General features: G+C 48.3%; 1 protein-coding gene across 1 annotated transcript; it reads left to right on the top strand.

Annotated features, from left to right (window-relative positions):
• Positions 10,170-13,428, top strand: LOC8056792 (bidirectional sugar transporter SWEET15). Its single transcript, XM_002453847.2, has 4 exons — positions 10,170-10,453; positions 11,239-11,275; positions 11,864-12,236; positions 12,358-13,428. Exons 1-4 carry the CDS (start codon positions 10,399-10,401, stop codon positions 12,901-12,903), a joined length of 1,011 nt encoding a protein of 336 aa, XP_002453892.1. The 5' UTR covers positions 10,170-10,398; the 3' UTR covers positions 12,904-13,428.

Here is a 16,290-nt window from a genome sequence, read left to right as displayed (position 1 = left end):
ACACATTATACGTCATAGCGATATTGAATTCTATAATAAATTCAAAAAAGTATTAGCACTCGTAAGTCGAGAACTTGAATGAGTGGACATGTTCATCTCAAGAGGTTACACATGGCGCTTCAATGAAGTGTAAGATTTTTTTCTTTCCTCGTCACCTCCTGTTTTCCTAATTTATGATTACCCTGCTTGTGCATTGAACCATGCATGCCAACCTTTTCCATATTCATCCGCGGATATATCTGACAAGTTTTACACTTCGATAAGTTTGTTTGTTTTTTTTTCTTTCCTGAAGATCTTCGAAAATTTAGTTAACACAAAGATAGTACTCCTAAGTTGGGATCGATAAGGTCAGTGGCCGCATTAGAATCTGCTAGGTCTCCAAGAACAGCATACCTATTCCTACTAGACCTGTGAACAAATAACCTTATCATCACACATCACTTGTTACTGTCACACTCACACATATCTGTGGCGTACCACATAAAGCTTGTCAGTACAGTGACTACAGTCTACAGTTTAAGCAGAGAGCTGCGCGTGGCGATATGTTGGTGGTGCCTACAACATCAGTACGGAAAGTATTGGTTGATGAATAAATGTAGGGGAGAAGCTAGGGTGCATCATCATCATCATCGTCCGATTATTAATTGGTGTTTGTTGTTGATGAATGACGGTACGATGCCTAATTACAACTAGGAGTAAGTCTGAAGGGTTGCATTGGGTAGATTACGCTGACGGTTGACCTCTTCTGCTGCTGCTGCTCCTCTCCATGCGTTTGTCGTACGTGCTCGTCCATGCAACATCATCGATCGACGACGCGACTGCTCATCCGCCGCATCTGCGTTTGTCGTGCTCGTCCATGCGTGTATGAAACAAAAAAAAAAGAAATCTATCTTTCACTGGTTGATAGAGTGACACCGAATTAATCCAATATAATCGCCGCACAACAAAGCTAGATTTAGATGTAACGGTAGCCTACCTACGACACACACAGCTAGCAACTTCATCGATCGAGTCTCTTCTCTATGCTCTATAATTCTAGAATCTCTCCGGCCGATCTCCTCCTCAAACTCAAAGGTGACCGACTTGTGACGCATGAAAAAATCTGAATATAATTAATAAATTGCCTCCAAACAGGCACAACTAGTTGTCTAGTTCAGTCACTGCTGTGTGAAAACCCATCTCGTCAAGTGAGGCTCGTATCTATGTAACAGTGACACTCGCACTGATGCATATCCATATGAATCGGACTCGGTCCAGCCGCATGTGCTGTCAGAAGCAACTAGCTAGCGATGTTAGTTGTCCGTGTGCGAGAGCACCCCTCGTGCTTTTTCACCGGCCGCTCACCCCGCCCTGAACACGCCGTCGTGGGACAAGCGTGGCCGCCGACGACCGCCGTGCCATGCCGACGAGGAACACGGCCGGAACACCCCGTGGATTCGCGAGATTTTTCTCCTCCTCATCTCTCAGCCTGGAATTAACAACCCAACCTCCGAGGCGGCGCTTTGTATGGTCGCTGTAGCCACGCACGCTGGTCTTCACTGTGCCGAGATCGATCGAGCGGCCAAACAATAAAGTTAACCATCAGATGATGATTCAGTATCTCATTTACTATGCCTGTAAAGTCGTCTTTTGCCCGAGACTGCGACTAGAAAATCAAATCATATCATCTCACCACGTACGGTTATAGACAAGAACTGACTATCATTAATTTTTTGACATGGCAAATTCATTTGTTCTATTATGATCAGTTTGAAGAAACAAGTCGGGACTGCTGTTTCAACAGCATGCATGCACTGCATTTCATACGAGAGGCCTAGAATATTAGAAAATTTCATGGATAGATGTTAAATTTCCTCTATCAAGGAATTATATATATGTGTAGTAGTATTGTTTTATAAAAAAGAGAGTGCTTATACAACTAAAATATGAGTATTGATACTTCACAAAGTTAGTTTTCATAAAATATATATAATAATTTATAAATAAATAACAACTTACAAACATAGTGTTTTAATATTATTTGCTTGCCCAACGAGACCTAGGCTCACCTATCTTAAAATAAAAGTTGTGTCTCTTTCGATAGACTCTTTCCTCCCCCAGCAGAAAGTCTATCTTACCTTAGGGAATAGCTCCTCACCCCCAAACCCCTTCAAGGGGACTTAGATATTATTGAGCGCACTTCTTCGAACCGGATACACCCCCCTAGCCCCCTACTAGGGGGAACACTGTGATAGCCTTCCCTCCCCAAGAGGAAAGTCTATCTTACCTCGAATACCCTTTCCTGAAATGAAATAAAATTGCTCAAGATTAGCCCCTTCTTCCATGTCATTTTGGAATAGACTCCTGACCTAGCCTTTTCTGCTCAAGGGTGCCACAACGCTTAGCTTATCCATCTCCCTGGATGGATTGAATATCTCATTTTCTTGGACCTCGCCATATCTCTAAATCTTCTTAAAGTAAAAGGAATTAACTGCTAAGAATTACTGTAATACTCAACCCAACGAACAAAATGAATAATACCATGCATATATGTATATATATGATCTAAACTTAATGCCCATTCAAAATTTAACTAGCAGACCATGGAAATCAAGACATGAGACTAAATAATTAGAGAATCTTGTTGCCTACTAAATTTACCTTGTGAACTCAAAAGATTTCATCTCATTTCATTTCTAGTTGCATAACCATGGAAAGAAGGAGAGTGAGAAAACCAAAGACCATAATTAATATATGAGGTAATCACAAAACTTCAGAGAAAGTTTGGAGTGCATTACTTATCTTCTAGAGTAACCTCCTCCAAGGAAAATAAGAGCAAAACCTTCCCCTTAGATGTGAAATTTTAAGGTTGCTCTTGGAGCCGCCTTGTTTCTCCTCAGCTACAATTCTACCCCAAAAAAGGAAGAAGGGGTGTATTTTATATTTTGTGCCATTTACATGATGGGTGATTAGAACACCAACTTCCTCTAAAAAATGGAGTGGGTAGTGTTCCTAACTGCCTTTGAAAACAACTATAGATGGCAACGGGCACATTACCCGCGGGTGCGAGATATATAGACCCGCACTCACGGGTTGAATTCCAAACCCGCACCCACATTCGTAACCCACCACGGGTAGAAGCCTACACCCACACCCATACCCACAGGCACAAAATACCCGCGGGCGTACCCGTGACCCTACATAATAATAAATTAATAATACATGCAATATTATAGAAAGGAGTTTAAGTATGAAAATCAAAACTACCTAGCATTATACCAACATAAAAATGGTTCTCTTATATAAACCATAAAACTATGTTGCTTTCTTTATATATAGTATAAGAAGAGACATACGTATCAGTATCACGAGGTTGGAGCGGGTTTGTAGGCACGAATATAAGTTTTCTATGTCCACAAGTTTTTATCCGTTGGATTCAACTACAAACCCGCACCCATACCCGCAGGCATAAAGTTGTACCCGTACCCTCACCCTACCGGGTTTTTACGCGTAGGTACGCAGGTAATCTGTACCCGTTGTCATCTTTAGAAACAACCTTCATTTTCAGAGATGGTTGGCAATATCAGCCGTCTTGAAAAATGGAGTTCTAGAGGTAGTCTGGGTCATGAGGTCCCTGATGCCTATATATATAGAGATGATTGTTGATGGAATTATCTCTAAAAAAACTAGAATGCTTCCGAGGTCACGTTTGTATACCCATGGACTGTAAGAATCTGAATAAAAAAAATCTCAGAATCCTAGAATCCCCTAGATTCTAGTAGATTTAACCATATAGACACTGAATCTAATAAAACACATCAGATTTTTTTTTATCTAGATTCTTAAATTATATATGAATCGATCCACGCCCAAATATCATTTATATGTAGCAATGTATATTGTTTTTTATTGCGCGCATTCAACCGATCGATCGAGAAGAGCGTTTGCACTTTGCACCGCATAACAAGCTCTAGGAGCCTACGACATGTGTGGACCTCTCACCTGGTATCTTTTTTTTTTTTGGGAAACCTCTCACCTGGTATGTATAATAATAAGTTGCACGTCATCACACACGAGCACATGCATGGACGAAATCTTGGAACCAACATATGATCCCAAGAGCTAGCCAACAACGCAAGAAGCATGGCATATGCTGACTGCCCTTTTCCCTTAATTTCTCCGTGATGTGTCATTTGAATGAGGCAGCTTAACCAGCAGACCCAGCAGGCCACCAGTCTCGCGGCTGGGGGGAGCACAGTACAGCAGCACCACCGATCGATCAGCTATCTATCTAGCTAGCTCTTTCAGTGTACATGCATGCGCCACGTTGGGGCCGGGACGTGGTCTCACATGCCTTGTTCTTGACTCCCGAGTTGGGCGGCGTGTGCATGTCATGTCCCCGAGCAATGCAAGCACCACCGCTTGCATGTATCGTCCGGCCAGCCGGCCGTTGCTGTCCCAGGTGACGCACCACTACGTGCTGTGTTGTGGGCAGGCGGGCAGCGTCGTCGATCGGATCGGATTTGAGATGGACGTCGATCGAATCGAATCGAATCCCCGCCGACGACGCCGGCCGGCCGCGGGTCAGGCGCTTCTATGATCGTGTCGCCGGCGGCGGCCCCCGATCGTCTACACCAACTTGAAAGGCTCCCCCAGCATCTACTCTCTGATCCGATCCAATGATGGACTGGACTACTGGAGCGTGGTGGCAAACCGGCTGGCCGATCGGTGGTGTATCGATCGTGTGCTTCCTCTGTTTGCCCGGCGCAAGGGAAAATTGCATGCATGCATCGAGGCCTTGTTTAGTTTTCTAAAAATTTTGCAAAACTTTTCAGATTTCCCGTCACATCGAATCTTTAGACGTATGCATTGAGTATTAAATATAGATAAAAATAAAAACTAATTAGACAATTTGGTCGGAATTGACGAGACGAATCTTTTGAGCCCAGTTAGTCTATAATTAAACAATATTTATCAAATACAAACGAAAGTGCTACTATTCACATTTTTTTTAAAAAAAAAAAATAGAAGTCAACAAGGCCCGAGCCTCTCGTTAAGATGGGACGAGACGACTGCATTGTTGCATTGCATGCATGCTTGCTAAGAGTCCTACGTAGCACAGGTGTCATACGTAGATAGCTAAGGCCACCTGGCCTGAATGCGCAGTACACTACACACGTACGTACAAAAAGTTCACATGCACGCATGGACCGAGGGATCCTGCGCCATGCTATACTGTTTTCTGGGCTGGTAGTACTATTTGCTGCCCAGTGTACTGTACAAACGTCCATCCAGCTCTTGCGCTTTTGCAGGCGGAGCAACGCACTTTTGCAGTATAAAGTCAGACCAGGATATCCAAGTGTAGGCTGCATGTTTTGCCCCGCCGACCTGTCCTCCGGAGAGACGGGAGAGAGAGAGAGAGGGCGACGGACGGAGCTGCGGCTGTACACGTAGCTAGCTAGCCCAGGGGGGCCATATCGCTCGCTGCTGGCCTGCTGGGCCTTTCGGCTTTTGCCAACGGCAACCGCAGAAACGGTTCATGCGCGCGCTACGCGACGCGCCACTCCCCAACTCCTCGTGACGACCCCGGCCGGACCTCTCTGCCTCACAGTTCACACACACACTCATCGCTGACGCTGACAGTCGTGATTGGGATCTGCGGATGTTTCCCGTCTTTAATTTGCCCATACCGGAGAAGGTAAAAATTGTCACCCAGGACCCAGCGGAATTACCATAGGCTTAGCTATAGCGCACATGTATAATCACACTGCTAAAAAAATTTTATGAAGGTGGACGTTTTAGATTTTTAGAGGCGGGCATTCCTAACCGCCTCCAACGAAAGGTCTTCGTTAATGCACAAACTATAAAGGTGGACAAAACGCTGCCTCGATTAATCGATCAGAAAAAAAAAAGCATAGTGAGCCAGGCCCTCTGAGCCCCTTCCAGACACTGTTGGCCGGATCTGCACCGCTGGTGCGCCCGCACACGCTGGATCTCGAATTTAGGGGGTCGGCCTATTTTTGTGTCAGTTGTGGCTCACTTGGCAAAAACTGTGCCTGTCTCCAATCAAAAAATCCTAACCCACGCAAAAAAAAACTTCTACTAGTGCAAGGCAATGGTAGCTAGGGAGATTGAAAAGTAAAAGTGATGAGCGAGAACATAAAACCGTACCCTTGGTTCGTTCGGCCAACCGTGATATGTGCGTATGTTGTAGTAAGCTGATGTATATATGTTGTGATCTGAGTTAGTTTCCTGTGGTTGATCGAGCGGACGGCACATCAAGCCTCTTTTCACATCTTCATCATCATATACGAAAGCTGATTGTCAGTTTGTCACATCCATCTGATCCCAGATTTGCGGCGAGTTGAGCATAGTTCATTCACCTAGTTATTCGTTTAGAGAATCCTAGGCTCTGAATTACTTCCACCGTTCCAAATTAGAGCATCGATCTCTTCTAACTTTGTCTCTAAACCAAACTTCTCTAACTTTTAAAATAATTTTATAAAAATTACAATAAAGTTATCTTCAACATCAACATAGTTTAGTTAAATTATTTATAAAAAAATATTGTCTTGATAATTTATTCATTTGAACTCATAGTTTTAATCTCTTTTTTTAACAAGTTTGGCTTAAGATAAAACTTAAATAAGCTATAATTTTTTTATAAGCGGCCGGCTTGCTCATAAACATAATTAAAAAATTGTGCCTTACTAAAGAGGGCAAGCACAGGGATCGAGCAGTGCTAGATAGTATATGAACGCCATCCTCTTGTTGGGCCATGCATGGTGTATAAATATAAATAAACATACTTTGAACGGACACAAGTGCGTGGCTTCTGCATGACTCTAGTAAGCTCCAGCAGTGCAACGTCTCTGATCGTAATGATATACGTATGCATGCTTGCTCAAATCCGTCGTTACCAGCAAATCATTTGCCATCCATCATCACTCATAGTCGCGCCAAAAAACGACTGGCTATCTATCTAGCCTTCCCTTCAATTCGCGCGGCTGATAGATAGATGCATGGCTGGGAGGAGCTTAGGGACGCCATTAATTAGCGCCACACAATGACAAACAATCATACACGTTTATGTCAAAATGTAACCCTGAGTTCATCTCTGCAGCTGCCGCGTGGCGCCAATCTTGTACATATAATGGCCTTTTTTAGTTGTATTTTTTTTTTTGAAAAATGGATAGTGCATCACTTTTGTTTGTATTTGAAAAATATTGTTCAATTATAAACTAACTAGGCTCAAAAGATTCGTTTCACAAATTACAGGTAAATTATATAATTAGTTATTTTTTAATCTATATTTAATGTTTCAGGCATGTGTCACAAGATTTGATGTGACAAAAATTTTAAAAAAAATTGTAATTTTTTTAGAACTAAACAAGGCCATACTCTTGATGCAAAGATATACACACTCGCGTCGCGTGTATTCGAGAATTAAAAAAACAAAACAAACAATCATACAGTCTTGCTCTGCAGGGGCGGCGCGCAATGATACGCCAGTAGGCCCGCAGTAGCTTAGGGCGTCCACTCCAACTAAACACCCTTGAGACCAAGTTTAGTTTCCAAAATTTTTTAAGATTTCTTTTTATATCAAATCTTTGAACATATACATTAAGCATTAAATATAGATAAAAATATATACTAATTGAATAATTTATCTCTAATTTATAAGACAATTTTTTTAAACCTCAGTAGCTAAAGCCAAAAAAATTTTCGCGAAAGCCTTATTAGCGTTAGCGGCTGGCGTCCACCGGTGCACCGTTCTACTCCGCGCTATACTATTGGCTTGTTGCTCGCCTCGCCATGCGTCGCCGATGGTCATCGTCGTCGTCGTCGTAGGCAAGCGGAACTAGAGAGCCTGGCAGCAGGCGGGCTCGCTCGGGGCGTCACACGTCACGTCACTACCACCGTTGTCTCCGGTTCCGGACCACACAACGGCTCGTGCACCGCATTTGTTTCTGGATCCCGACGACGATCCATGCATGATTATTATTCGGAGCGGTGGATGCGCATGCATGACACGATCGAGGGGCTTTCCGGCCACAGACTTGGCAAAGCCAAGCCATCATGCATCAGCATCTTGCGTTGCGTTGCCGTTGCCGTTGCGTCCGCGGCCACAACAACAAGGCCAAGCAGCTGGCTGGCTCGCATTGCATTGCGCAAATGCATGCAGATGCACGCAAACGTGGCAGGTTTCAGTTTGGACACCGCTGGGCGCTGCTAGCTGCATGCGGCAGGTGGACAGGACAAGCCGATCCATCGAAAGCGCTTATGTTATGTGAGAACGAACCCATCACCCATGCCAGCAGAACCAGAAATTGATAGGTGGCCCTATTCTAGTAGCCAGCCAGTTCGGTATTTAGTTAATAATATAGTCATTATTTCATTAATATGGACATCATATATGTCGTTGGAAGCTAAGCTACAACTACATGCCCCATTTGGCTCCATCGATCGTGGCTGGCGTACGTACGTCTGTACGTGCAACAATTTGTCCTTGCTACGAGTCGTCAAACTCACCGTTCCGATCACTCCGTCGTCGTCGTCTCGTCCTTGGGTTAATTTTGTAGGTTTTACAGGAGTACATGTGAGCGGCGTCTTTTTACCTTAAAGTTTAAAAGGTCCCGAAATGCTGCTTCTTAATTATTAGCCTGCCCTGTCGCGTGATCAAGTGCCTCCATGCATCCAGGCTCTCTCAACGCAACGCAACGCAAGATCAGTCTGGGTGGCTAGCTGGGCCGTCCCGTACGTTAGCGCGCGCCTTGTTCCGTGGGCGTACGTTTCCATGCCAGAAATGGAGGACATGTCCAAAAACACGCAGCTCACCACCTGCCTTGCCTTGCCCTGCCCTGCCATCCGATGGTGTGGGTTGGGTTGGTTATACGTGTACCGCCCTACCCTTTTGCCGTATCCGTGTATGGCGGGGTCACCCATTAATTGCCGGCGATATTTTGGCGGTAACGTGGCGCCGCGCGCGAACCTAGCTAGTAGCAGCTAGCTAGCAGGATCTGGAATTCTGGATGGCAGCAGAGCCGAGCAGATCGAGGCGAGGCAGGGCAGAGCACACGCGAGAGGAGCCTGCGCCCGTTTGCGGTTAGGCTGCGGAGCCCCGGAACGGAACACGTAAAGAGCACTGTTATCATATCACCCGCGCGCCGCCGAGACGAGACGAAGACGACGGCCACCCTGCCTGCTGCCTGCCTGGCTCGCCTTGTTGTTGCCCCGCTGCCACTGCGTGACGATGTGGACGGACGCGAAACCGGCCGGGGGGTCTCTCCTCCGATCCGCCGCGGCACCGCTCCGGCGCTTCATGCTTCTAGACGTTTTCACGTGTACCTAGCTCGGTACGCAGCAGGTAGCTAGCGGTAGCGGCCGAGTCTGGGACTCTGGGTTTCCGTTTGCGTTTGCGTCTGCGCGACTGCGCGCCCTGCCCGGCCGGCTGTGCACGAATGAATTACTTGTGATGAGGGCAGCACTAGTGGTGGTGCTGTCTGTCCGTTGGCGCTCCCCCGCAAAAGCTCGTCACGACGCGGGGATGTGCCGTATCTTTTCGCAGAAAGCGTGAGCGGGGCCGTTACGACAACTAGCTAGCATCAGGGCCGGGGCAACGCAGGACCTGCTGCTGCGCCGCATCCATGCCATGCCCAACAAGCCAACGCAGCAACAGACGGCCAGGAATGCCGGGGCTTGGGCCGGACGCCGCCTCTCTCTGCTGCTGGTGGTGTTTTGACATGTCACAGGGCGTTAGCGTTACGACGAACGAAAGCAGCAGCTAGCTGGGGGCTTTCGTTCGCGGAACGAAAGCTAGAAGCTGCCTGCCTGATGAGCCAGGAGCCAATGCAACGCGTGTGCACGCGTAAGCACTAGTTAGCATGGCCGTCCAGCGCGCACAAAATCACCAGCTAAGCTATACCGTGTAGTAGTATGTGCTGCTGCGCGCTAGCATAGCATTACAGTCTCTCTCTCTCTCTCTCTCTCTCTCTCTCTCTCTCTCTCTCTCCGCGGCGCCAAAAGCAAAGGACGGAGGGAGGCAAAGCAAGCACGGTGCGACAAGTCATTGTGTAATCATATAGATCTAACGGGCCCACACAGCTAATAACCCCCCCTCCCCTCCCCTCCCCTCTTCCTCTTCCCTCAGCTCGGCTCCCCCTCTCCCTCACCAGCTCTCCCTATATATAGGAGGCCCAGCTGGCTCCAAGGTTCCCAAGAGCCCAAGGCAGCTGAGAGCCTCCTCCCTCCTCCCTCAGGTAGCGAGAGAGCGAGCTCCTCTGCCCTCTGCACCTACAGGCCTCTCTCCTTCGTTCCTCCTCCACTCCAGGACCGCCGTTTCTCCATTATTGACTGCTCGATCCGTGTGCTACCTAGAGCAGCAAGAGGGAGAAGCAAGCAAGAGGGAGATCGATCGAGATGGCTTTCCTCAACATGGAGCAGCAGACCTGGGCCTTCACCTTTGGTATCCTAGGTACACTACAGTACTACACTACATATTACTCCTACTGAGTAATAACTGCATCGTCAACCCATCGACGGCCGGCCGGGCTGCGCGCGCGCATTCAGATCGATGTGGCGCCTTCCTCTCCTGATCATCAGTTTCTGCATTGTTTCCTTCTCCCATATCCTTTTTTGATGAGATGCATACATACATAAATACCATCTTCAGTCCTTCATTCCAGGCTCCACCAAACCACAATCGCCAAAATAAAGCTTCCGTACCTTAGTATAGTAGAGAGCTAATATAAGCTTTTGGTTCTCGAACTTTTCAACAAATATAAGCGTTTGGTTGATTATATATCTAGGAGTAGTAGTTAATCAGTTTCATCACCGCCTTTGAGATGCGTACTGCAGGGACAACTCAACAACATGTCCTCGTCAATCTAGCAGCTACATCTTCCTTTCCGAGCCACACCACAGAAGTAGCCATCTGAAAAAAAAAATGGAACCGCCAAAACCAAACTTTTAGGACCTAAATGGGGTGGTTAGCCCAAACAAAGAAACCCAAGCCGTCATACATGTTACATGTACCTTCACGAGAACCGTACCGTGCAACGGCGCCCCTCTCTGTGTGTGTGCCGCGCGTCGTACATGACTAGGAGTTTGTTTCATTTCTTCTGCCTGCAGCCAACCCCAGCCCGGATGTCTTTCTCCTTCTCGCATGCTTTTTTTTTTCTTTGCCCCCTATCAATCAAAGCAATTTAACTGACTACGTCCCTCCTGCTCCGACGATCTTGCCTTTGCTTTGCTTTGCAGGTAACATAATCTCACTGATGGTGTTTCTTTCGCCACTGTAAGTAACTCGATCGGTCTCTGCTTTCATTTGTTTGCCTTTTAACCTACGGTGAATTTTTTTTCATATCTAATGTAATTTATATCCAGTAGTATATTACTGAAATCAATATTTATATTCCGTATAAACGGAAAAGTCCAAAAATACTACCCTCAGGAACATCGCACGCATGCGTATCTCACTGAATCTATACATGGGCTGTCACCATCGTCCATACTCCCTACTCTTCTAGAATTTTTTTTTCATACCTGAAGACAACATAGCTAGGAAACTATTCTCGCATTAATCAGGAGTCCAATGGAGAGAGAACAAAAAAAGTCTAGCACGTCACTCTAATGAGTTGCGAGGCAGTGTCACTGTTCGGTAGGTGTGTTGTACATGCTGCTATTATTGAGCAACAAACACTTGCAATCTAATCAAATGGTAAAACTAATACTAACTACTAGTATTAGTCAGCAGTTAATCATGGCTGAAGGATTATTGATAGACCGCAGAAAACTGACTACTGAGACGAGACATAATATATGACCGGCCGAGAGATTAATTACTGATCTGATCCGTGGTTGGTTATTTTGCATGCATTCGCAGGCCGACGTTCTACCGCGTGTACCGCAAGAAGTCGACGGAGGGTTTCCAGTCGACGCCGTACGTGGTGACGCTCTTCAGCTGCATGCTGTGGATCTTCTACGCGCTGCTCAAGTCCGGCGCCGAGCTGCTGGTCACCATCAACGGCGTCGGCTGCGTCATCGAGACCGTGTACCTGGGCATGTACCTGCTGTACGCTCCCAAGGCCGCCCGGGTGCTGACGGCCAAGATGCTGCTGGGGCTCAACGTCGGCGTCTTCGGCCTCGTCGCGCTCGTCACCATGGTGCTCTCCAATGGCGGACTCCGCGTCAAAGTGCTCGGCTGGATCTGCGTCAGCGTCGCGCTTAGCGTCTTCGCCGCGCCGCTCAGCATCATGGTAATTTTTCTTCTCTCTTTGTTGTTAGTTAGTTAGTTCAATTAACACCAGCAGGCAGCAGCTGGTGGTCTGAAAATCATGCATGCATTCGCTACATACCTACTACTTGATGTACTTGCAGCGGCAGGTGATCCGGACCAAGAGCGTGGAGTTCATGCCCATCTCGCTCTCCTTCTTCCTGGTGCTCAGCGCCGTGATCTGGTTCGCGTACGGCGCGCTGAAGAAGGACGTGTTCGTGGCGGCTCCCAACGTGCTGGGCTTCGTCTTCGGCCTCGCGCAGATGGCGCTGTACATGGCGTACCGGAACAAGAAGCCCGCCGCGGCGGCGGTGATCATGGTGGAGGAGGTGAAGCTGCCGGCGGAGCAGTACGCCAGCAAGGAGGTGGCACCACCCGCCGCGGCGCACGAGGGCAGCAGGGCAAGCTGCGGCGCCGAGGTGCACCCCATCGACATCGACACTCTGCCCGTGGCCGACGTCGGCCGCCACCACGACTCGCAGGCCGTCGTGGTCATCGACGTGGACGTGGAGCCTGCAGCCACCTGCGCCGCCGCGGCGGCAGCAGCAGGAGGAGTTAGAGGTGACGGTGCGGCCGGCGTGGTGACGGCGGGGCCGGAGCAGCCGGCGGCGATGAAGCCCGTCGACATGGCCATTGCCGTGGAGGCCTAGGATGGTTAAAAGTCTAGTAGCTAGTAGCAGAGTGAGTCGATATCGATCACAGTTCAGTAGTAAAAAATTTCTCAAGGAAGGGCAATGGCCTGCTACTACTACGCTACAGCAGCGGCCAGATGTACTGGCTGCATGCATGCAGGCCCGTTGACCTGTCAAGATGGAATTGCATGGAAGTAGCCGGGGACCTAGCTATTTAGGCGAGTAGCGCCTTGGCACCCACGGGCTAGCCGTACTGGCCTGTGTGATGAACTGGCTGGAGATACTAGAGATTGAGATGAGATAATGCGAGCGAGCGAGCGACAGGGTTAATTGGTTCATCAGATTCAGAACTCAGAAAGACGGCTAGCTGCTAGGCTCTCTGTCTGTCTCTACTAGATCTCTCTGTGTGTTGTGTGTGTGTGTCTGTAATCGATTCCCATCAGCTTGCTGCCGCCCTGTGTGTCCTACAGTAGTAGTCTGATGATTGTTTTCATTCCATTCATGCCGTCACAGTAATAAACTTGGAATGGACGATTCACTCCCTCTTCTCGTCTTCGTCTTCGTCTTCGCGTGTGTGTGTCCATGGCGGTTTTGTGAAACGACGCGACACCCGCGCAACGTCCGGCCGGCCGTGCCAAACTGCCATTGGTCCCCATGCACCTGCTGAGCCCCCGGCGATACTTTCCATTGCCATGGCACACCAGACACCACAGCCTGAGCGATGGAGCGCCCAGGCCCAGCAGAGGCATGCAGGTGGTCACACGCGCAGAGGCAGAGCGGTACGGCGCGCGGCGCGGGGCGGCCAAGTGTGCGGCGCTGCGCGACTCGGCAGGCAGGCAGCGGGCAGCGGCATATGCGCGCTGCAAGCCAAGACGAAGGCCTGCGCCCCGGGAAAGCTGGAGCATCCAAGCCTGTGCCTTTGTCCCGTTGCGTCGCGAAGGAATTTTACTACGAGGGCCGTGTTTAGTTCCGAAAAGATTTCGAATTTCGGTACTGTAGCATTTTCGTTTGTTTGTTATAAATATTATCCAATTATGGACTAACTAGGATCAAAAGATTCGTCTCGCAATTTCCAGCTAAACTGTGTAATTAGTTTTTGTTTTCGTCTATATTTAATGCTTCATGCATGTACCGTAAGATTCGATGTGACGGAGAATCTTGAAAACTTTTTGCGCCCTAGTATTCGTCGTTCCCCGTCGCGTGCACCGCTGAACGGCTGCTGAGGAGGCGAAGAAACCGGTGCGCTTTTGGTTGCTCGGCGGCTGGTCTGGCCAACGGTGCGCATGTGGGATGATGAAATGCTGAAAACGACCGGGCCAGGCCATGGCGGACGGGCTCAGGCACGAGGTGTGCGTCGTCTGCGCGATGCGACACGACGTAGAGGGCGGCCGGAACCGGACCGGACTGGACGGATAGCCACCGGCGACACCAGTCGGTCGGTCTATACGTTTTCCCCGGCGGCCACTGATGACGATGATATCTCAAAGATCGAAATAGGAGAGCGCGGTGCGGTGCGGCAAACACTAATTTGATCCCAAAGCAACAGGCAAGTCGCTGTCAGGCTCCTTGACGCCACTCGTTTCTCTTTCTCCTGATGGCGTTAGTTAGATCCGGCTGATTCTGGTCACTTGATGTAGCTCGCTGGTCCCTCCAGACCTGGCCTCCTCATGCATATGGATGGCCGCGACGCAGCCGGAGCTGCCCCCTGTGTGGTCTGGTCTGCCCCTGGCCTCCATAGATTCCGGCTGTCGCAACTGTGATCTACCCTGCACGCCCCGTGGTCGGTCTGTGACGGTTGCCCTTGCTCCCGAAGGGTTTTATTTTTGTAGCTCTGGATCACGTCCGTCCACTGCCTCTCGATCGAGTCTAGTCTCGACCATCCACACTGTCACAACTGCATCCGCAACAGAGAAGTAAGTGAACGGGGGAGCGGAGTTGATGGGCGAAAGAGAGAGGTCGATACACAGCACAGGGCAGGCACGAACAGGCTAAGCCCGGCCCTTATCCATCCATCCATCCATAGATTCGATCATCGGCGAGCTAGCTAAGGCCGGTTCATGTGAAGAATCGCCACATTCAGCTACGAATTCTTGACCTTTCGTTTTTTTTTTATGTACGCAACCGCAGCAACTGTAGCAACCTCTTCATCACCGGACTAGGCAGACTGGGGACGCGCCTGTAAAGCGACTCTCATCTGCCAGCGCAGCGCACTGGGCACGTACTAGTACTGTACGTGCGACGGGTGGTGCGAGTCCGCCACGTCGAGGCGACGAGGACACCGTACTTTTCACGGGTAGGTCCGGGCAGGGAGCGACAGCTGCTGCTGGGGCACTGGGAGACCCCACAGCCCACGGCCACGGTAAAAAAAGCTCTGTCCCGTCCGCGTAGTACGTCTCCGTGGCGTCGCGTGTGTTGCCGAGTACTACTCGTAGTACGATGAAGATGAGCGGGGCGCGGCGAAAATCCACCGTCGCTAGCCGCGGCAGCTGGAGCAGGCTGCCGGCGCGGCGGGTGGAGCAGGCCTTGGCAACGCCGGGGTTAGGCCCATGCATCACGTGGCCCGGGAGGCTTACGCCACAGAGGTGCGTGGGGTTTTGGCCCAGTCGAGTGGATCAGCTGAGCTTCACTGAATTTTCAGCCTACTCGCACGCCTTGCCTCTCTCTCTCTCTCTCTCTCTCTCTCTCTCTCTCTCTCTCTCTCTCTCTCTCTCTCTCTCTCTCTCTCAAGTCTCTATCTATCTTCTCCAAAAAAAAAACTCTCTATATCTATCGCCTTTCACGTTTCTTAGACTCGCAACAAGTACACACAATAGTTATAACTATCTATTTAAATCAATTCAATCTTCTGTCAATTTTGTAGCCCTTGAAAGTTATTTAACTTAAAGATTAGGCCAAGTCTAAGAGCAATTCCAAGAGTTTGGCTAAAATTACTAGTCAAATTTCATCGTTTTAGCTACTTTGTAAAATAGATTTTTTTTTTAAAAAAAGAAGTCCACAACAGTCTTGTTATTTTACAAAATCAGATAGCCAGTGTCAGTGGTTGGCTACATATGACCAAAAAAATAAAGGGATAACTAACTTTTTATTTTACAAAACTAGATAGCACATCTGTTGGAGCCTACTTTTTGCTATATAAATTCTAAAATAGTCTTGACAACAAGAATAGTCAAGCCCTTGGAGTTGCTAACAAAAATAACGAGCACATTATTATTTGCACAAGCACAAGCACCATGCAACAAATTATTACGCTCGATTGCAAAACACAGACAGGTTTACTATTCTATAATCTACATACTTACATTTAATATGAAAGAGTTATTTTTTTTTCATTCAATGTCCCTTATGGTCCGTGGTGCGTCGTCCCTCACTTCTCCGAGGCTCCGAGCACAAGTCCTAACCGATCAT

Source organism: Sorghum bicolor, chromosome 4 (assembly GCF_000003195.3).
Source record: "Sorghum bicolor cultivar BTx623 chromosome 4, Sorghum_bicolor_NCBIv3, whole genome shotgun sequence".
In the NCBI taxonomy this organism is placed as follows: Eukaryota; Viridiplantae; Streptophyta; class Magnoliopsida; order Poales; family Poaceae; genus Sorghum; species Sorghum bicolor.
The sequence above is the reverse complement of the archived record's forward strand: the minus strand, read 5'-3'. Positions and strand labels throughout refer to the sequence as shown.

What these genes read in the sequence shown, in the direction of transcription:
- LOC8056792 (XM_002453847.2), top strand. Translation starts at nt 10,399, where the DNA reads ATGGCTTTCCTCAACATGGAGCAGCAGACCTGGGCCTTCACCTTTGGT. An exon ending in CTTCACCTTTGGTATCCTAG is followed by an intron (nt 10,454 to 11,238) that starts GTACACTACAGT and finishes TTTGCTTTGCAG; the next exon opens with GTAACATAATCTCACTGATG. An exon ending in ATGGTGTTTCTTTCGCCACT is followed by an intron (nt 11,276 to 11,863) that starts GTAAGTAACTCG and finishes ATGCATTCGCAG; the next exon opens with GCCGACGTTCTACCGCGTGT.